The sequence below is a fragment of the Notothenia rossii genome (assembly GCF_949606895.1).
Source record: "Notothenia rossii genome assembly, chromosome: 7".
Lineage (NCBI taxonomy): Eukaryota > Metazoa > Chordata > Actinopteri > Perciformes > Nototheniidae > Notothenia > Notothenia rossii.
This window is the reverse complement of record NC_136905.1, coordinates 81,162,764-81,185,132: the sequence shown is the minus strand read 5'-3', so window position 1 is coordinate 81,185,132 and position 22,369 is coordinate 81,162,764. Positions and strand designations below refer to the sequence as shown.

General features: G+C 38.2%; 3 protein-coding genes across 3 annotated transcripts in view; 1 reads left to right on the top strand and 2 right to left on the bottom strand.

Annotated features, from left to right (window-relative positions):
- Positions 1–281: 281 nt before the first annotated feature.
- synj2bp (synaptojanin 2 binding protein) lies at positions 282–7,585 on the bottom strand. Its single transcript, XM_079694235.1, has 4 exons — positions 7,378–7,585; positions 5,809–5,945; positions 4,759–4,854; positions 282–1,632 (listed from the first exon to the last, which is right to left on the bottom strand). The coding sequence occupies exons 1-4, from the start codon at positions 7,433–7,435 to the stop codon at positions 1,492–1,494; spliced, it is 432 nt and encodes a 143-aa protein (XP_079550361.1). The 5' UTR covers positions 7,436–7,585; the 3' UTR covers positions 282–1,491.
- Positions 7,586–8,123: 538 nt separating this feature from the next.
- On the bottom strand, positions 8,124–18,109 carry lgals3a (lectin, galactoside binding soluble 3a). Its single transcript, XM_079694212.1, has 6 exons — positions 17,926–18,109; positions 15,325–15,342; positions 14,055–14,945; positions 12,470–12,558; positions 10,612–10,768; positions 8,124–9,430 (listed from the first exon to the last, which is right to left on the bottom strand). Exons 2-6 carry the CDS (start codon positions 15,337–15,339, stop codon positions 9,275–9,277), a joined length of 1,308 nt encoding a protein of 435 aa, XP_079550338.1. The 5' UTR covers positions 15,340–15,342; positions 17,926–18,109; the 3' UTR covers positions 8,124–9,274.
- A 1,064-nt stretch (positions 18,110–19,173) lies between these two features.
- gmfb (glia maturation factor, beta) overlaps positions 19,174–22,369 on the top strand; it is a gene marked incomplete at both ends in the record, with an annotated part of 5,254 nt that continues 2,058 nt past the window's right edge. The window contains 5 exon segments of the mRNA XM_079692863.1: positions 19,174–19,211; positions 19,213–19,240; positions 21,327–21,423; positions 22,131–22,180; positions 22,322–22,365. Of these exon segments, the coding sequence (XP_079548989.1) occupies positions 19,174–19,211; positions 19,213–19,240; positions 21,327–21,423; positions 22,131–22,180; positions 22,322–22,365 (257 nt within the window).

The window sequence follows — 22,369 nt, the reverse complement described above, 5'->3', positions numbered from 1 at the left end:
TTTTGTCGCAACAACGTCCACTTTTATTTTGAAGGTAAACCATAGAGGTAAACTGACAACATCTGGTATTATGTTACCGTTAGCTAACTTTATGCATTTAGCTGTCTCCAAATCCACCATTAGTCCAACAAAACTATTGTTCTAAATCCAATTTTCGTCATGTATTTGGTTAACATTTTTCCTTACTATTAACATTATGAGAAAACATGCTTATCTCATAACTTATTTGGTACATTATGTGTGTATTCATTGAAACAAACACCAAAAGAGCCTGGAACAGATGAATTCAACATGAATTTTATTACAGAAGGTTCCTTAAATGTTAATCACAATATTTTGCATAATTTATTCATTAGTGCTTCTGATCTGTGTTTTTTTTCTGGCATAATGCACATATTCACAACCCCACTCAGCAGAGCGACATGACATCTATTTACAAAGAGGAGCCACGTACAGTCAGACACAAACACATGATGTTTGCACTGCAGACTACAAAACGTGGACCATTCACTCATTCATCTTTTCTATGGAAGTTACTGCAGGAGCTCCATGATTGTGGCTAGTGCAAAAAAACATTTAACATTTTTGACAGCAACTAATCTTTTAAAAAAAAAACTCTCCTTTACATTGAACTGGCTCAAACTGCACTTAGTGTCAAGCTGTCAATCCTTCACAAGAATGTTCCTCCATTACAACAAGCGCTTTATAATATATACTTAAGGAATTATTTGTTTCTGATATAAAGATTTTATGGTTCACCCTGAGTGACCACGTGACACTGTATAATAATGAACTAAACGTGATAATACCTGGTGATACGTTGCTTTATTAAAGGATAAATCTGGTGATAATCTATATTTTTCTCACTGAATACCAAGAATAAAGTGATATTACTAAGAAATAATGCCTGATATATGTTGTACTCTGTGCCATAGAGCATTTTCTGTTTTTTAGGACTCAACCCTGCAACATTATGGGTGTTGATTTTCATTTGTATCATGATAATTGGAATGGGTAGAAAGCACTGAAGTCCATTTCAATTCATCGCATTAGCTGCAGGCTTTTTTTTTTTTTTTAACTCCTCCCATGATTCTGTGCAAGATGAAAACCATACCTATTTTAACCCAAACAAACTGAAAGTAAAGCGTTTTTCCACTTAGATATTTGTTTTTCAGTTTGTAAATGGACCCTAAAGCTTGAGGATTTATATATTTCTGAATAAACTTTTTCTGTGTACAGCGGCCGTGTGTTTCTGAGCTCAGCCCGGCAGCATGAATGCTTTTCCTTCCTCTTCTCCTTACAATCACTATTTAGAGTTACGTTCGTTTACATAGGGAAGGGTGTGAAGAAGCTACCATCCCTTTATAGAGAAAGTCCAACAGCTGCTAATCAACAAAAAAAACTTCTATGGTTTGTTCCCTCTTTCTTTTCTTTGGCCTCTAGCAACGTTTTTTTCATCTTTAAAAAAAATGATTTATTATACAGGCTGTGTTAAAAGGGCCTCCTTGGTTGCCGCATGTAAATGAAAGCACAGAGGGCTGCAGCTCCGGCTAAAACAACCAGGATCCCCAGAGCCGAGAGCGGAGCGTTGGGATCGGGCCCTGAGCCCAGCGGTCCGTTTGAGTGAGGAGGCTGCAGGAAACACAGATATAAAAACACGAGTATTAAAACTGCACCACACCGAGGGATTTCTGCACAAATGCACCTGTTATTACCTGTTTAAAACATGTGGAAAATACATAAAACACCCACCAACTTAAGGATATAGAGGGAATCCCCCTTTGAAAAATAAGATCCGTTTTGGTTTATTCATTTTTCCAAGTGTAAATCACATACATTTGAGTGTTTTTAAATGCCCTTTTATACCTTTGCTTTTAAATGAGTGTTTTTAAATGCCATTTTAGAATATGTTTCTTAATGCTCTTTTAAGCCCCGGACACACCAAGAGGATTTTGGCCGTCGATGGATGTCAGGCCGACGACGAGCGTCCTGTCGCCCTACTCAGATTGGTGCGTCCCGCACCGTCGTGTCTTTTCAGCCGGGCCGACACATTTTTGGCCGATTGCCTACCAATGTCGAATGGGTAGGCAATCGGACAAAGGCTGTCGGTCAAATAAATCACTCTGATTGGCTGTTCAGCTAGCGAATCAGTGCATGAGAAGCGAAACGGAAGTGAGGGACCCAAACAAGCTATTAAGAAGGCAAATCTGAGATTTCATTTAACTCCAGCTCTCGACACAGGTTGGGGAAAGCCCCGTGAGCTTCTCGCTGTAGAGTGAAAATGGAACGCACACACTATTTGTTGTTTGTTTATTTCACGCAGTCTGTTCTTCTTCTCTCGGTTATCACACAGTCTGTCTGAGAGTTATTGCCACTCAGGCATGCGCAGTTCGTACGTGCTACTTGGCCGTCGGCTGAAGTGTAAAATATCATGTTTTTAAATTAATATTGAATTTGTGTGTCGTTATAAATGTCAATTTCTGGCAATTACAATTAACGCATTAGTAGTATTAACGTCACCTGAAACAACATCCTACCTTGAGTAACTATACAGTATATACACACCATTTCCTCTCTTTGCTCTGCTAATATTAATATATTTGATCAAGGTGTGACAGCTGAGAACAACTAGATTGTAGAACTTGTAAAACGCCACACGCAGGCTTTGTTGTTTGAAGAAGGACTACTAATGAGAAAATGGCGTTGGTTAAGTGTGACCCACATGTTTACATTTTGTTGGTAGAAAAAAGTCACGGAGCACCAAAAGGTTTATCCTATCATCTTTGTGTTTAAATGTGAAATACTTTTTATACCTAATCCTCTTTTGTGTCCTTGTGGATGTTTGTGTCAAAGTTAAAGAAATATATTTCCCACACAGTGGGGCAAAAAAGTATTTAGTCAGCCACAAATTGTGCAAGTTCTCCCACTTAAAAAGATGAGAGAGGCCTGTAATTTTCATCCTAGGTATACCTCAACTATGAGAGACAAAATGAGAAAAATCCAGAAAATCACATTGTCTGATTTTTAAATTATTTATTTGCAAATTATGGTGGAAAATAAGTATTTGGTCACCTACAAACAAACAAGATTTCTGGCTCACACAGACCTTTAACTTCTTCTTTAAGAGCCTCTTCTGTCCTCCACTTGTTAACTGTATTAATGGAACCTGTTTGAACTTGTTATCAGTATAAAAGACACCTGTCCACAACCTCAAACAGTCACACTCCAAACTCCACTATGGCCAAGACCAAAGAGCTGTCAAAGGACACCAGAAACAAAATGGTAGACCTGCACCAGGCTGGGAAGACTGAATCTGCAATAGGTAAGCAGCTTGGTGTGAAGAAATCAACTGTGGGAGCAATTATTAGAAAATGTAAGACATACAAGACCACTGATAATCTCCCTCGATCTGGGGCTCCACGCAACATCTCACCCCGTGGGGTCAAAATGATCACAAGAACGGTGAGCAAAAATCCCAGAACCACACGGGGGGACCTAGTCAATGACCTGCAGAGGGCTGGGACCAAAGTAACAAAGGCTGCCATCAGTAACACACTACGCCGCCAGGGACTCAAATCCTGCAGTGCCAGACGTGTCCCCCTGCTTAAGCCAGTACATGTCCAGGCCCGTCTGAAGTTTGCTAGAGAGCATTTAGATGATCCAGAAGAGGATTGGGAGAATGTCATATGGTCGGATGAAACCAAAATAGAACTTTTTGGTAAAAACTCAACTAGACGTGTTTGGAGGAGAAAGAATGCTGAGTTGCATCCAAAGAACACCTACTGTGAAACATGGGGGTGGAAACATCATGCTTTGGGGCTGTCTTTCTGCAAAGGGACCAGGACGACTGATCCGTGTAAAGGAAAGAATGAATGGGGCCATGTATCGTGAGATTTTGAGTGACAACCTCCTTCCATCAGCAAGGGCATTGAAGATGAAACGTGGCTGGTTCTTTCAGCATGACAATGATCCCAAACACACCGCCCGGGCAACGAAGGAGTGGCTTCGTAAGAAGCATTTCCAGGTCCTGGAGTGGCCTAGCCAGTCTCCAGATCTCAACCCCATAGAAAATCTTTGGAGGGAGTTGAAAGTCTGTGTTGCCCAGCGACAGCCCCAAAACATCACTGCTCTAGAGGAGATCTGCATGGAGGAATGGGCCAAAATACCAGCAACAGTGTGAAAACCTTGTGAAGACTTACAGAAAACGTTTGACCTCTGTCATTGCCAACAAAGGGTATATAACAAAGTATTGAGATGAACTTTTGTTATTGACCAAATACTTATTTTCCACCATCATTTGTAAATAAATTCTTTAAAAATCAGACAATGTGATTTTCTGGATTTTTTTTTTCTCATTTTGTCTCATAGTTGAGGTATACCTAGGATGACAATTACAGGCCTCTCATCTTTTTAAGTGGGAGAACTTGCACAATTGGTGGCTGACTAAATACTTTTTTGCACCACTGTGTGTGTGTGTGTATATATATATATATATATAAAGGAATATGACGTCAAAAGTGATTGATTGTAGTAAGTGCAAAGAGCATAAAAGGTTTTGTATTTCTTTGTTAATGTGGTAAGATTTATACTATGATGGTTATTTTTTTACCATTTTTGTTCTGTATGCTGTACTTTTTTGGACAGCTTTTATGTTGTGTGAGCCAAAGACACATTTTCTATTGTTGTTGACAACAAAGAAAGATACCTGAAGAAAAAGAAACAGGTCATTTAAAAAGAAGTTACATCCTTATCTCTCACCCTTTTCAGAACCAAGAGCTGCACGTCCTCTCCGGCCATCCTGAACAGATCCACCGTGGCTTTGTGTGTCAGGCCCTCCAGCTGCACCCCGTTTATCTAGGAAAACAAAAACATTCTTTATCACCTTTTATCAAATGACTGCTCCTTTATACTTCTACTCCACTACACATTACAAGCCAGATTTTTACCGCACTACATTTATCTTTATTTATACACAGGGTTCATACACTTTTTCACCAATGATTTTTAATGACTTTTCCATGACCAAAGACATTACTCTCTCTCAGCGGTACCACTGAAAATTGTTTATTTGAACATGAAACAGGAAAATAAGGTCTGCATATGAAACATGTTGTGCCTATCTGAAACAAATCAAATAGGCTTACTAGCTTCTACACGCTAAAGCAACTCAAATCTCTCACCAGCAAAACACCTCATCAGTTAAATTACATTTTACGTTTCATTACTATACGATACAGTATTTATTATCGTTATAGTATTACTATTTCGGCGATTAACTAAAATATAAATTATATTTTAATTTTATGCAACTTTAGTTACATTTCCATGACTTTTCCAGAACTTTGGGAAAAATATTGTTTTCCACAACTTTTCCAGGGCCTTGAATTTGCATTTTGAATTTCCATGACTTTTCCAGGTTCTTAATGACCGTAAAAACCCTGTATACAGCTTTTTACAGATTCAGATTACTGGTTAAGATATCCAGCAGCAAATTAGCTCCACCTTTACCAGCTGTGATGAACACTTTAAAACATCAATTATCATAATAATAATTAGTTATATATCATGCAATTAAGTACTTTTAGTACTTTAAGTATAATTAGGTGCTAACAATCTTATACAACCGTACAAAAAATTATCTTTATTGTTGTGTTTTCTGTGGTTCATTGTGCAAATTTCCCCTCGTGGGACAATAAAGATGGGCTGAACTGATCTTTGACTTGGGTATGATTATGAATGCATGACTTTAACTAGGAACAGAGTATTTTCGAAATGTAGTACGAGTAGTATTATATATATGTGTCTCACCGCCAGGATCTTGTCCCCCTCATTGAGTCGTCCGTCCAAACCAGCCGCTCCATCGTCTTTAATTTTGGACACGTATATTCCACTGTCATTCAGCACATACTCCTGATCCATACCCCCCACTATATTGAATCCCAAGCCTATAAACACAACATAAACACACATTAGCATGAGATAAGATTAAGTGTATATGGGTAAAAGTTGATGATTCAATAATGATATCTATCTCAATGGATCAAAGTGCAATAGGCTTCACTCGAACACTGTAACAGACTGATACTAAGATAACTTCACTGATACTTCACTACATGTTACATAATGGGATTGAATGAAATACTCACTTGAAGCCAGTGGTGTAAAGTAACTACGAACATGTACTCAAGTACTGTACTCAAGTATACTTTTGAGATACTCGTTCATGACTTTAGTGTTTCAACTGTATGCAACTTCGTAGATAGGTAGATACTTTATTTATCCAAAATTGGTAAATCATTTTATCAAAGTAGCCGTGTTGTCAAGCATTACACTATATTTTACAAGTTAAAAATATTTAAAAGATATAAGAAACAAATAAAAATAGACATTAATTTTAGGAACAAGTATATACAAAATCACAATAGAAAGAACACATATCACTAGAGTATCTACATAATTGAATAAATTGAATACTCAATACAATATACATACTCACTAAGATACAGAAATATATAGAACTTGTACTTCTACTCCACTACAATTCAGAGGTAAATGTAGGTGTACTTTTACTCCATTACATTTATTTAATACCTTTACTTACTTTACAGATTTTGATGAATGATGTGAAATATAATCAAGTCTTAAATCAGACTTTAGTTCCACCTGGAGTAAATTCTCAAGTTACCCTGCAGTATACAAAATGTCATTCAAACTAGCTGCACCTTCACCAGCTTTGAGAACACTTTAATGATCAATCATTATAAAACACAAAATATTTATTATTCTGAAATGGACCAATCTGCACAATGAATACTTTTACTTTGGGTACTTTAAGGATATTTTGATGCTAATACTTGTGTACTTTTACTTGAGTAACATTTTTGATTGCACGACTTATACTTGTAACAGAGTATTCCTACACTTTGGTACTTCTACGTTTACTCAAGGACAAGATCGGAGTACTTCTACTTTTACTGAAGTATAAGATCTGAGTACTTCTACTTTTATTGAAGTATAAGATCTGAGCAATTCTACTTTTAGTTAAGTACAAGATCTGAGTACTCCTCTGACCTCTGATCACTTAAAGCTAAATAAACTTTGAATGGAGAAACTGTCAGATAGCATCAGGCCAACAACACCTCTACTTTTAAAACAGCCCTTAAGTCCTTATTTCTTTAATTAAACTAACACACAATAGTTTTACTATCTTCTACAACTTCACTCCAACAGTTTTAGTGCACTATAACACATATTATGACGTTTGATTCGCACATTAGCCGTTAGCTTCACTGTTTGACAGCGTTGATTTGTAGCTGCTACTTAGCTAAGCTAACATGCTAACTGTGCGACAGACTATTGAGTCCGTTGTCTTCTTACCCGCAGATCCTCGCTTCAGCTTTATGTCCAACATGTTGGATGGCAGGGAGCCGTTCATGTTGTAAAAGATAGCAGACAGATGTTTAATAAGAAGAAGAAGGGACAAACTATTTATCCGAAGGTGAACTCATTGAGGAGTTTCGTTTTCTTCCTCCGGAGGATGTGCTGCCGCCTGACGGACAGAGGCGGAACCTTTGAATCACTTAGAAAAATAATCCGGACTGCTCGGAAAACCTTTCAATAAATGGATTTTACCCTTTATATACACAGTCTATGATATTACCAGAGGTGGAAGAGATACCCAGGTCCTCTACTTGAGTAAGAGTAGAAATATGATAAAGAGTACAAATTAAAAAAGTCAAAATTCTAAAATAATTCTGAAAATGTCTGAAGTCTTAAAAAAAGTCAGCGTTCTGAAAAAACGGAAAAAAAGTCATAAATCCCTCCCAAAAGTCAGAAAGCTGAAAAAAGTAAAGATCTAAAAAGTCAGATTTCAGAAAAGTGATGAATTCTAAAAGACATTGAGACTTCTAAAAAAGTCTGAATTCTGAAAAAAAAGTCTGAATTCTAAAATAAGAATCTCAGAATTGAAAAAAGTATTCATAAATCTTTAAGGTCAAAATTCTGAATAGTCCAAATCTATAAAAAAAAACTCAGAATTGTCAGAGAAAGTCAAAATTCTGGAAAAAAGGACATCAGTGTGATTCTTCTAACGCACAGAAATAAAACCCGTACAGAAACATTCATAACAGGGAAACTATTATTTATTAAGTGCACAGGCAAGCAGCTCATGAAAAGTGTACAATACTCTGAATCAAACAGTCAGTCCTTTTTTATTTGTTGCCCTTCATTTTTTATTAGCATACATTATCTCAAAAATATTGTTCCACCTTTATCTTTGGCAACATTAATTTGAGGCTCGCTTTTTAAGACTTCAACATGAAATCAATCATTCGTAAAACCTTACCCTCGGGAGGATTAATACTGAGGAAAGCAGAGTATAAATATATTTGAATAAACTTCATTATTGACCTGCTGAATGTAAAGAGGGGAAAGGTTTCCGGCTCACACTCTCATGCATTAAAAGGCTGACCCAGATCCAAAATACAGCAAACTATTGGTAATATCCAGCTATTTCTTTATTAGGTACATGTTAGTATTTCTAAAAGGGAAAGTTCATGGCAAAATTAGAAAACAATTTCTCGACTAACTTCAGTGCTTATCATCCAAATCTAGAAAGTTAAAGTGTGAGTTGCAGAGGATTGAAGATTTCAGTCACAGGAGGAACTATTTTCCTTCGACCGAAACTTCACCCACCAAAGAGGATGCTTCTTTCTGCGTAGTGACAAGTTAGAAAGAAAATGATCCCCACATGAAACGGCTCACATAATCTGAGGGTTATATTTATTAACAGTCATGACTTTTTGGAAAGAGACATAGCTGTTGATTTTTTTTTTTTTTTTAACGCTTTGAGAACCACTACGATAAACTCAGACCTGATTTTGATCTTACATGCACACAAAGCAAAGACCACACTTCAGGAGAGGGAAAACACCAGAAGGCATGACGGAGCGTACATTCCCTCGGATCTCAACCGCTCACACTAAAACTAATCTAAATTGATAAATAGCACTATAAGTGAATGAACTATCCGTTTAGACAGCCTGTTATATATTCACTACTTTACTATTGTTAAGTCATAAAATAAATCTGATTGTGAGTTGCAGAAAAACTAAAAATTCATATCATCCAGCAAAAGAAAAAACATGTGTAGACCTGCGTTAATCTGCCTAACGACCGAGTGCCAGGTGAGCACTTCTCTGAATCTTATGAACCCTCCGTCAGAGGAAGGGTGTGTGTAGGTCTCCGGAGCAGCGAGTGTGTAGCAGCTCTGGGGTCAGATCATGTTGGGGGCCACGCTGTAGAGCACCATGTCCCCCTGCACTCTCAGCAGGGTCACCTCCTCCATGCCCCCCACTCTGTGCTCGAACTCCAGCAGGTGGGAGCCGTCCACCGCCACCTTAAAGCAGTCCTCGTCCACCAGGATCTTCAGCTGAAGGGGGGGCAGAACATACACTTTAGATCAGGGGGGTCCTAACCTTCTTCACAGAGGGCCACATACAGAACAATATACGAAGGTCTGGGCCGCTCACTAGAGGTGTATCGCCTCATAAGTTCAGTTATAAATTATCAAAAGCAATCAAATGTAGGTGAATGATGCTTATGAGTGTTGGCAGCTCATCCCTTAAAGCAGAAGCCTCAGAGTGATTATAAGAAGGAGAAATATGAAGGGTGTATTTCAAGCTTGTTAATAAGTCATTGGGCTTTTTTCTTACGTGTATATGTTAGAAAATGTTTCCAACTTTAATTGACAGAATTTATTTGAAAAGTGGTCTTATTAACACATGAATACTACTGTGTGTAATATATTGTTATATTTATATTTAAGAAGCATAATATAAGATAAGCGTTTCATCTGTGGGCCATATTCCATTATACTTTTTTAATTTGCTGAGGGCCGATTCAAAAAGGTCCGCGGGCCGCATTTTGCCCCCGAACCGTAGTTTCTACTGCTTTTGAACAACAAGCCAAGCTATCACAGGTGATGACACAGGTTAGTTGAATACTTGATTCTGATTGGTCGATTTGGACAATCATCATTCTGCCAAGGATGCTCTGATCTATTTGCAGTCAAATCCATCCACAGAAAGAAGTCCGGTCAATTAAACTTCAGCTGTGGCCAAAAAACATTTGTTTTCCTCCATCAGGAAAGACCAGGAAATCATTTTGAATATTATTTTTCTTATTTGCGGAGAGCAGGAAACTTTGGATTCATGATGGCTCAAATTAGGAAAATAATTGGCGGACTAATTTTAGAGTTATCATAGTTACGAGAACTCATGTTACTTGTGTTATTATTAGAATCAGAAAGCCTTTATCTGTCCCTCAGTTGGGAAATATACAGTGTTGTAGCAGCAAGGTAAGGATACAAGCAGATAAAAGGAATAATAGATATCTGTCTATTCGAGTCAGTGAACGTCTGCTGTTTAAGGTATTAAACCAAAAGTGAACACAGTTTAAAATATTGTGTTATATTGTCAATTATGTGTATCCCTCACTTGATCAAACGCTGTAATGTATCATAGAAAAAGGACAAATAAGTGATATTGACATTTTATGTACAAAAATAATACGAAATATAAGTATTTTTGGATGTTTTGAGATATCCTTTACCTCGAAGCGGCGGCCCTGTCCGAAGGGGAAGTGTCCGTCCCGCTCCTCCGGGCCCCAACACCCCCCCAGGCTGGAGTTTCTGACGATGGTTTGCTCGGAAAATCGAGGATTGAAGTGAAAGACGACGTCTGAACCTTTAATGAAGTCAACCTGGAACCTGCAGGAGGTGAAATCAGAAAATGATCACTTATTTTAAAAGATTGTTTTAATTGTGCTCAAGAGAAGCCTCAATTCACTGCCAACAACAAACTGTTATAAACCGCAAATAAAAAATAGAATTCTTTATAAATATTGTTTAAGGATACATTATATTAGATTTATTAAATGGCTTAGTTGAATTCTCGATTCTGATTGGTCAATTCAGAACACTTGACACGTTGTTAATCCAGAACAGACAGACCGCTGTCAAGCACTTATTGACCGTTGTTAAGGACGCTTACGCAGAAAGAAGTCCGGTCGATTTAACTGGATACAGTTTGGCCGGAAAAGCAAACGGCATGAGTTTGCTTTTCGCACTGGGACAAGAAAACCGCAGAGAAGTAACGGGGCAGAAACCCTCCTTTTTACGCAACGGTCCAGACATAGACATCTAACGGCGACACATATTCAGTTGCCAGTTACATTGGCATTAGGGCAGGGACATCTAGATACCTAGGTTTGACATAAGGAATTGTGGTAATTTTACAGGGTATATGCAGGAATCCTGAAGTCGAATGTAAGACCTTTTAAGATCTTTTTCAAGACCCTTTCCATACATTTTAAGACCTCATCGCCACTTGGAGTTGGAACCGGTTACATTAACGACACACTTTACCTCACATTGACTATATACAGTATTGATTGTCCTTCATCCTTATCTTCCAACCATTTGGACGCAAACTTGCATTTCCCCATAACGATGTTGTTTAACAACCGCGTAAACGGACCTTCGCGCTATCAAGCAGTGAGCGTGCGATGTCCTGTTCAGATGACGTCAAATCCAACGGGATGCCATAAATAAACTACACAGAATCACACTACACACCTACGCAATGATTACAATCAGGCACACTGTAGAATACAACCTCTTTGGACAATTTATATACTTATTGAAAACAAGTTACACAATGTAATACCTTGGAAAATGCCGTTTAATACTTTTTAATAGCCTTCATTTTCGCTAAATTGATTTATCAACTTTTAATACTTTTTAAGACCCAGCGGACACCCTGTTTTAAAGCAAGCAACGATGTTTTCAAATCTGTAATCAAAAAGCTCCGCAAAAACCCTATCGAAGCAGTTCCTGCCGTTGCTACGTTAGTTCAAACAGTAACAACGGACTATTTTTCTTAGCGGATGCATGTCATTTTAAAATCAATAATAGCCTACTATTTTTTAAATCAATAAAAACATTTTCTAAATCTATAAAAGCATTTCAATTAATATTGGGAGTCATATCGTTACTTTGTTGAGAATGTGGCCGTGTAATAAGCGGGATAATGTGCAGCGACTTGGTCATTATGGGGAAAAGAACACCCTTCATGTCGAGTGTTCTTTTCCCCAGAATGACCGCGTCGCTGCACATTATCCCTTACATATTGCTACAATGCATTATATTACAAGTAAGATTATAGTGCGTTATAGAAATGGGCATCATAGAAAGTGATATTACTAATCACACCAAAAAAATAAAGAAAAATAAAAGGTAATTAAACGTAAAAGGTACCGACATTATTCACAATATAGCACAGTAGAAAATAAAAACTGTAGACTCTGAAAACACAATTAAAAATAAAAATAAACCTGAAAATAAATAAAGCAATTTGAAAAACAAATAAATCAGTGGGAACAGCATAATAAATATTTAAAGTGTGTATACCTTTCTGCACCGGGAACAGGCTCTGCTTCTATCGTGATGACGAGTTGTGGTAATATTCCAGAGTCAAGAGGAAGATCATACGGCATCATCTGCAGGAAATAATAACATTTAAAAATCACCAAAATACATTTAAATTCCTGTTTAGAGATTAAGTAAAATAAATCATAATGACAAATTGTGATTGACTTTTTATTAATCAAAATACAGAAACAAATTAACAGTGTTTACCCCGTTATGTGATAGAAGTATAACATTTGAGCAATTCTACTAAGTTTACAGACACTTCTTATGGAGGGTGTTTTTAGTCAAACATTATTCAAGACTTCCACCCTGCCCACATTCCTGTGTACGAAACACCCAAATGATTCATCTTCTCCACTTAGTTCAAAACTCTGACGTCATCCATAATGACTAGACAAGAAAAGGTCATAAAGTACTTTACTGCAACAAGTGGACAAAATGACACACAAAAAAAGACTTGTGAATTATAACCATGTACAAAAGTTACAAGGAAGTGTGGAAAGATACATTTAAACAAAACTGTGATTTTATAAGAGAATACAAAACATTGATATGAGTTTCTGTGTAAAAGTAAATCTTATTGCACTTAATTCAAACAATACGTTGGCAGACTGAATTTAATCTGCTTTTTGTGTGAGTATCCACATTTCGTTGATTCTGGAGATGACGTCCGTGTCCGACTGAAAACTTGAGTTCATTGCTTTCAATTATACGGTGGATTATATCTGGGCTGAAAGACAAGAATAAATGTTTTATAACTATGCTTGAATATTTATTGATTCTGCTTCATGTATTTGCTTTGCACCCCAGCAGAGCCCAAGATGTAGAAGAAGTAGTCGGAATGCAGCCTCACTGAAAATATATAATCCCAAAGTAAATCCCAACAAGACGGGAAAATAACGTTCTTCTTTCACCAGCACACACCACACCATCTCAAATACTCAAGAAGAAACCTTATACTAGAGTAAAGACAAATATAAAAAAATATATATATATGACCAATGCCGATAACTAGAGAGCAGGGCGGCTGGTTTTTTGCTGTGTTTTTTAAAACTGATAATATACTAATATTTATTAATAATAACACATTTCTGAATTTAAATACACATCTATAGTAGATCTGCCTGCAGAGTCTATTAAAATGGTATTATATAAAAAATTTGAAATGTAATAAAAAAATCTTTGAAAAGAAAAAATGTACTTTCTTGCACTTAACAGCAAGCATCATGAATACAAGATTTGTATCTTATATAAATAAAAAAGTTGGTGGCTGAGTGAAATATATTTAATAAAATAATGGTCGGCATTCTGAGTGCAGGCATCAGACTATGTATTTATCTCAAAATGATTTGTATTAGCCTGGTTAACTGGCCATTTTATTATTTGGTTAACTTCTTGTCTAAAGATGACAGCAGGGGGACTGGTAACGTTTTCGGCAGTGACGCTGGAAGTAGTTTCCCAAAGACCTGAAACCATGAGAGTCTCCAGCAGAATGAAACCATGAGAGAGAGAGAGAGAGGCAGCCGAAAGCAAGCAGCAGATTACTGAACTGAGAGAGACTCACCATGCCTCCTGGAGCGGGTTGACCCCCGTATGGACCCATGGGTCCGGGTCCGGGGCCGAAGGGGCCCGGGGCCGCAGGGTATCCTCCGGCTGCGGGGGGGCCCCAGGACCCGGTGGGCATGGGAGGGAAGCCTCCAGCAGGGAATCCTGGGAAAGCTCCAGGGCCGGCTGCAGGGGGGAATGCACCTGGACCCCCCGGCCCGTACATCCCGTTTCCTCCGGGCTGACATCCAGGATAAGGAGGCAGATTTTGATATGGACCAGGGGGGGCTCCGGGGCCAGAGGGAAAGGGTCCGGCTGGGTAAGGGGCAGGGCCTCCGGGGAGCTGTCCTGGAGCTCCTTCAGGGGGATAATGCCCGGGGTACTGAGGGGGGAACTGCCCGGGAAACTGGCCCGGGGCTCCAGGGCTAGAAGGGAACTGTCCTGGAGCTCCAGGTGCAGGGGGGTACTGTCCGGGGATCCCAGGCCCGGGCTGGAAGCCTCCAGGGGCAGAAGGGGGTCCCGGGTACTGCCCTGGTGCTCCGGGGCCACCAGACTGATATGGAAACTGCCCTGGGGCCCCCGGGCCGGAGGATCCAGCAGGGTATCCCCCTGGACCTGGAGCTCCAGCGGGATAACCCCCTGGACCTGGAGCTCCAGCGGGATAAGCCCCTGGACCTGGAGCTCCAGCGGGATAAGCCCCTGGACCGGGAGCTCCAGCGGGATAAGCCCCTGGACCTGGAGCTCCAGCGGGATAAGCCCCTGGGGCAGAGGGCTGGGTGGGGGCTCCGGGGGCCGAGCCGGGCCACCCCGGGTTAGCAGGAGGTTGATGGTTCCCTGCCGGAGCCGACGGGTTGGTGTTCCCCATGTTCTTGGCTTTGCTCGGAGTGTCGTCTCCTAACGCGTCGGTCAGCTGGAGAGAGAAAGTGACTCTTGATTATTTAAAATGGGGATTATTTTCTAAATGAATCCATTAATTGTGTTGTCAACATGTCAGAAAAATAAATATTTATAATGTATTGTTTTACAAGTACAAAACCTAAAAGGTAAGATGAGACTGACCTAGGTACAGATATGAACATTTCTAGAATATATAGAAGAGAAAAGCAGGAACTCTCCAGATTTCAGAAACTCAAAACAGCCTTGACTGACATTGATACATTACTTAGATTAACCGATCATAGAAATAGTTGTTGTTTATTTTTCTCTGGATACACTAACCATTAGAGCTTTACTACGTTTACAATAAAGGAAGGTGAAACCATTTAAACAATTCAATCCTTTAAACTCACCGAGAAATCTGCCATGATCTAAAAGAAAAACACAAGATGGAAACTTTCATTAGTTATATGAGTACGTTGTAACAACCAATTATACATTCCAATTAAATAAAACCTTTGATTACTTCTCGTTTGTTTGTAGCCTTTTATTTAACCAGGTGAAAAGCCCATTGAGATCAACAAAAACAAAAAGGACAAACAAAAAAAGGACAAACAAAAAGGACATCATACAACATAATTACAGGGGTACAAATTAGAAACCTATTCACAATGACATGCATCAAATAACATTTCATCCAGCCGAGCTTTAAAATGATGCAAGGGAACCAAAATGCTCAGTTTCAATTTTGTTTGCAGAGTGTTCCAAGCTAGAGGAGCAGCGCACATAAAAGCTTTAGTGCCTAAAACAGTCCCAGCACTTGGCACATGGATCTCAAGCAATAGCTACTTGCCACTCTCTGTGAGATCAGAGAGCGGGTGTAAGATGGGAGTTTACCCAACATGGCTTTATATATGAACATGTACCAATGACTGAGCCTCCGTACAGTTAGTGAAATCAAACCTGCCTTGGCATAAAGGGTACAGTGATGAGTAAGTGCTTTACAGTTAGTAAAAAATCTCAGCGCACTTTGATAGGCGGCATCTAACTTGAGCTGGGCAGGTGCATTCATATAGATCAGATCACCATAGTTCAGCACAGGTCAAAAGGTCACAGAGACTAGCCTTTTCCTGGCCTCAAATGAGAAACAGGACTTGTTTCTGAAAAAGGAACCTAGCCTAACCCTTAGCTTTTTCAGCAGATTATTGACCTGAAGTTTAAAAGAGAGGCAATCATCAAGCCAGATACCAAGGTATTTATAACAGACAACCACTTTGAGTACTTTTCCTTGCATAGTAACAATATCAAAGCGGTCTCCGGTGTCTTTTTGGCTTTTGAAAATAGAATTACCTTGGTTTCATCAACATTTAAAAGAAGCTAAAGCTCAGAGAGCTGCGTCTGAATAATGTTAAAAACAGCCTGTAATTTAACACCAGCCTCCTGAATGGAGGGACCTGCACATTACATCACGGTATCATCCGCATAAAAATGCAAAAGTTGCTTCATCCACATTTTCACCTAAACTATTGATGTAGATGGAGAATAAAAGTGGACCAAAAACAGAACCTTGAGGAACACCATTAGTAATGCTTAACCACTCAGAAGACAGCCCATCAAAGTGAACACATTGGGACCTTTCAGAGAGGTAGTTCAGAAACCACCCCACTGCATGGCTGGATATGCCAATACTGACCAGCCTCTGCTTCAAGGTATGATGATCGACGGTATCGAACGCTTTGGAAAGATCAATAAACAGAGCTGCACAACTCTGCTTTTTGTCTAAGATATTAGCAATATCATTTACCACTTTCATTGTGGCAGTGATGGTGCCATGTTGCTTTCTGAAACCTGACTGATGTTTACATAGGATGTCATTGTTACTTAAAAACACCTTTACCTGCTCACTCACTAGGCGTTCAAGAACCTTGGCCAGAACTGATAATTTAGAGATGGGCCTATACTTATTTAATAAAGTAGCCTCCCCTCCTTTTAGTAAAGGCAAGACATAAGCTGATTTCCATACTTTTGGAATTGTGTTCGTGCTGAGAGAGAGGTTAAAAAAGAGAAGTAAGAGGTAGTGCAATCAAATCTGAAGCTATCTTTCAAAAGAAAGGTTCTACGTTGTCCGGACCAGCCGGTTTTTTAGGATCTAACTTGGTTAAGGCTTCATGAACGGAATAGAAAAAGGAGAACAACTGAAAGGGTTTTCCAGACCACATTGTTCAGAGTCACAGACTGTGGTGTTCACAGTAACAGAGTTAGTAACAGAATCAAACAGAGAGCCACAGGACACAAAATGCTCATAAAAACAATTTAACATAGTGGCCCTGTCCGATATGATGCCAGATGCTCTGGTAAGGCCAGGAGGTAGCTCATTGCGGATTTCACCGGTGGATATCGATTTTATGGCTTTCCAAAATGTTCTAGAATTATTCAGGTTCTTTGTGGTAACTGAAAGATAATACTTAGACTTAGCACTTTTGATGTGAAGCTATTTCTTAGCTGCCTAAACACATTAAATGTTGGGGCCTTATTTTCAAAGATGCCTTAATTAAATTAAGCACCAAAAAACCCAAATTGGAACAAAACTAAAACATGAAAGAATAACAATTAGACAGCCAATAAGAACACAATACCAAACACAAGTAGTAAATAAAACAATCATATGCCACAACATTAAGATTTATAAGCATATTTCTAAAAAAACACATTTATAATCCAAGTGCGTTGTGTTTTGGGGAGTTTCAAAGCTGTCAGCAGGGCTGGTCTCAGGCTGACTAAGTGTTTCCATCCCCGCCTGCTGACCAAATAAACACATTTGGACACAGCCGAAATACATTCACTCAACTTAAATATCATTATGAGAAGTTACACAGACTGACTTTAGTTGCATGTTTTTAAATGATCCAGTTAACAGATAGTTGGCTATTAGCTATTAGCAGCTAGCTGTTAGCTTGTGTGTTATGTTAGCTCCTCGGTGTTAAAAGAGAGTAAAAACTGATATTTAATGTTACCTCACAGAAGATGGACTCCTCTCAGGTGCTGTGTGGGTAAACAGGGAGGATTAGTGCAGCTGTTGGGACTCAGTTAGCCTGCTAATTTAGCCTCCCGAGGCAGAAAACTACAAGCTAACGTCAGCTCTGCTCTCACAACTACAACTCTGGAGCAGGAAGCGCGTACACGGTGATGACGTATTCTGATGGCCGGGCGCGTTCCCGAGCACACGCAGATATAGATATCTATCTGTACACCATAGATATATATATATAAAAGATATATGTCTATGATGTACACACCCCAACAAATTAAATACATTAAATTCAACTATAAAACAATTATAGTTGGACAATTATGTTATAAAAATGTTTCAAAAGTGAAAAATACATTTAAAAAAACCATACGATTATTTTATGTTTCTTTCACTGGTGTTAAGTAACTAAGTACATTTACTCAAGTACTGTACTTAAGTACAATTTGGAGGTACTTGTACTTTACTTGAGTATCTCCATTGTATGCTACTGTGTACTTCTACTCCACTACAGTTCAGAGGTAAATTGTGTAATTTGACTCCACTACATGTATTTAATACCTTTAGTTACTTTACAGATTTGGATGAATGATGTGAAATATAATCAAGTGTTAAACAAGACTTTAGTTCCACCTGGAGTAAATTCAGAAGCTACCCTGCAGTATACAAAGTCATTCAAACTAGCTGCACCTTTACCAGCTTTGATAGCACTTTAATGATCAATCATTATAAAACATATCATATATATTATTCTGAAATGGACCAATCTGCACAATGACTACTTACTATACTATAACTATATTTTGATACTAATACTTTTCTACTTTTACTTGAGTAACATTTTGAACGCAGGACTTTTACTGTAACAGAGTATTCTCTGGTACTTCTACCTTTACTCAATAACAATATCTGAATACTTCTACTTTTACTCAAGTACAATATCTGAGTACTTCTACTTTTACTCAAGTACAATATCTGAGTACTTCTACTTTTAGTTAAGTACAAGATCTGAGTACTTTTTTTTACCTCATTGTGTTGGATAGGTTATTTTAAATAATTTACTTTTTAAATCAAGCTTATATATAATCCCCTTGTAAAAAAACAACATGTCTAAAGCACAGTGTGTAATAATAAAGTATGAGCAGAGGTTTATGACCAAGTTTTAAAGGGGGGGGGGTGCTTGTTTCTGATTGGTCAAACCAGTCACAAGATGATGTGAAGTTAAAAAAAAACATTGAAAGCGTCTCTACCATTCAGAGCAGCTGCAGAATCAGGGATTTCTCTTTAACGCTACAATAATGGTAAGTTATTCCTTATTGTTCCGAGGTATATGAGGTTCTTTCCCCTTCTGATTTCCCACCCCTTAATAGTGTGTTTTTAATTAATGCAAAGTTCTGGGGGTCATTGAGGAAAAAGTGAGGTTTGGCAGATTGACTAGCGCTAGCCTGTTAGCCTAGCATGGGTTCCACCCTCCGTCCATTGTATCAGCACGAAGCTAGCCATAATACAAAGGGTGCGCTTCCGGTTATGGATTTCAAAATAAAACTACGAAGAAACATTGAGGGAAATCATGAACGCAACAAATTAGAGCAAATAACACCATTTGATAAAGAACATCTTAAATACAATTTAATACGTAAAACAGCAATATATATACCTTTTTGAATATTGTAAAAACAAGTTAAGTAATTATCGCAAATACATATTATAATGTGATTTACAATATTAACAATACAAAATAATATGCAATATACATACATACAAATTAATCTAGTTGTGCTATATATATATCAGTAAACAACTCCTACTTAATAAACTGGTTTACTTTTTAAGTTTACCATCAAACAAGACAATGTATTATCGCATCAGACATGAATGCTTTTATTTTTAAGTGCTTCCTGTAGTTATGTAGCTAAACCTGGTTAGTTTGTCGAAGCTGTTTCTGTGTTTCAACCATAGGTTTCAACACGTCTGGGTTCGGAGAGCTTTCTCAACACTAGATCTCTTATCATGATGAGTTATGTTTCTGACTACGTATCATGACAGCTCGACATTCTTCAGAGCCAAAGATGTGTCTAACTGTTACACATGAAATGCTTTAAATGAACAGAATAGTCTTATTTCCGGGCTGAATTAGCTGATAGCAGTGAGCTAGCTGTCAGTGTGGCTGCAGGAATGTACACCAGAAGTGAACCTGTGGCCACCTCCTGCTTTTACTGTCCTGCCCCATCATTTGCTCGTGCATGCATCCTGCTTTCCCTCTTCCTGCCTCTCCCTCTTTCCCAGCCACAGACTCTCCTGTTTAATCTGCAGAGATCTGTGTGAGCTCAGTGAAATCCTCACTCCCACCAGCCATCTGTGCAGGAAGGTGTAATTATAGAGGGGAGTCTGCAGAGAGTTTTAGGTTTTTTGTGCTGCAGTTATGTAACGTGACGACTCAATCCTGTTGAGACTGGAGTTTTGTGTGTTCTGTCTAAATAAAGCCCGTGGGTCAGAATGGAACTTCTGCAGAAAGATAGTTCAAATATGATAAGATAAGATGATACTTTATTGATCCCAATTTGGGATTTGTTGTTGCAGCAGCATAAAAGACTAGGCATTTTACAATAAAACAAAACTAGAAGTAAACAAGAAAAGAAAATAGAAAATATACATGTTGAATTTGACAAGATATTATATATACAAATATATACATACATATATGACATATGGAATATTAATATTAAATATTGAACATTTTATATATGTGTAAAATGTACAACGTGGTTTTATTACAAGAGAAACTATGGAGCAGAGAGTTCTCTTCCAGCCAGAGGTGATTTATTGGACATTGTAAATAAGATTTTACTATTGCTAATTCAGATGCTGACGTATCGCTTTACATTCGGGCAATTGTTTGCAGGAAACCAATTGAAGCTACAGTACACATGATGCCATTAACATACAAATAACACAAATCCCAAGACTTAAAAATCGTCTGTCAGTAATACAAATGTCTATCGGTGTAAAACAAAGTAATGAAAACCCAAAGTTCAAAAAGGTATTTATCAGCTATACAGATTTCCATCAGTTTAAAATAAATGGATCCCAACACAAGTGCAGAAAAGATTTCAGGATAAGATTCCCTAAAAAGAATGTCAAAGTGAACTTTAGTGTCAATCTTTCAGTTTGTGTGTACAGACAGATAGATCGAAATGACGTTTCCAACAATCTCGAATACAAAAATACAATTATACAATATACAAATATGTATATCCTATATACACAACAGACACATTTACACAAGGTCCACCAAACATGTGTCCATTACTGCAGCACTTTTCTCATTATTAATAATATCAGTCATTGTATTTAGTTGTAAGTGCATGTATTTCCTGTTTCCATCAGAGTGAATCACTGGCGGTGTGTGATGTGGACGAGGATCTGGTGAAGAAGCTCAAGAAGTTTCGTTTCAGGAAGGAGACGAATAACGCCGCCATCGTTAGTGAGTGCTGCGAATAGCTCATGTTTATAAATGTGTTTTAACCCTCCTGTTGTCTTCGGGTCAAATCTGACCGGTTTACTACTTTCATCAATCATAACTGTTTTGTTTTACATTCGATTGCATTAAGGCTTTATGATATCCTTCACAGTAGACATTTGCACATATGCAATTGCTGATCACCACTTTCATTGAATTGTGGATGATTTAGTCAACTTTGTAACACACACACACACACACACACACACACACACACACACACACACACACACACACACACACACACACACACACACACACACTCGATGTGTTCCCCCCTTATGTGCCCATCCCCCCGCATGGATCACACCTGACACATGCAATACATGTTCAGTGTCTATTCTTTGTATATTTACTGCAGTGTTTCATGTATACCAGTAGTCTGATACAATATGTACAGTTTGAAAAAGGGTGTTGAATGAAATTTAGTGATGATGAATGGTTTTTGTGTTAATGTAATAGCAGTTAAAACAGGACCGGTCAAATTTAAGGGGGGAACACGAAGACACTAGGATTAAAGTCAAACATAGGATGGCTGCACACAAATCTTAATATATTTTGCCAGGTTTCTTTTTAATTCAACCTTTTAGTATTTCATTATTTTTCATACTTAATTCTTACCATGTATAATTTTTGTATTCAACATTAATTTATTATTTGTTGCCCCTCAGTGAAGATCGATAAAGACAAGCAGCTGGTGATTCTTGAAGAAGAGCACGAGGTAAGTTAGCCATTAAACTCTCACACATCGCTTTGAATCAGCTTTAAAAAGTTAAACTTTGTGCTAATCTAGATAACGTTTTACTCAGAACATGACACAACAGAGACTGTACTTTGAAAATCTGTCTCTTTTTTTTTAAAGGATATTTCTCCTGATGATCTGAGGGAGGAGGTTCCTGAGAGACAGCCG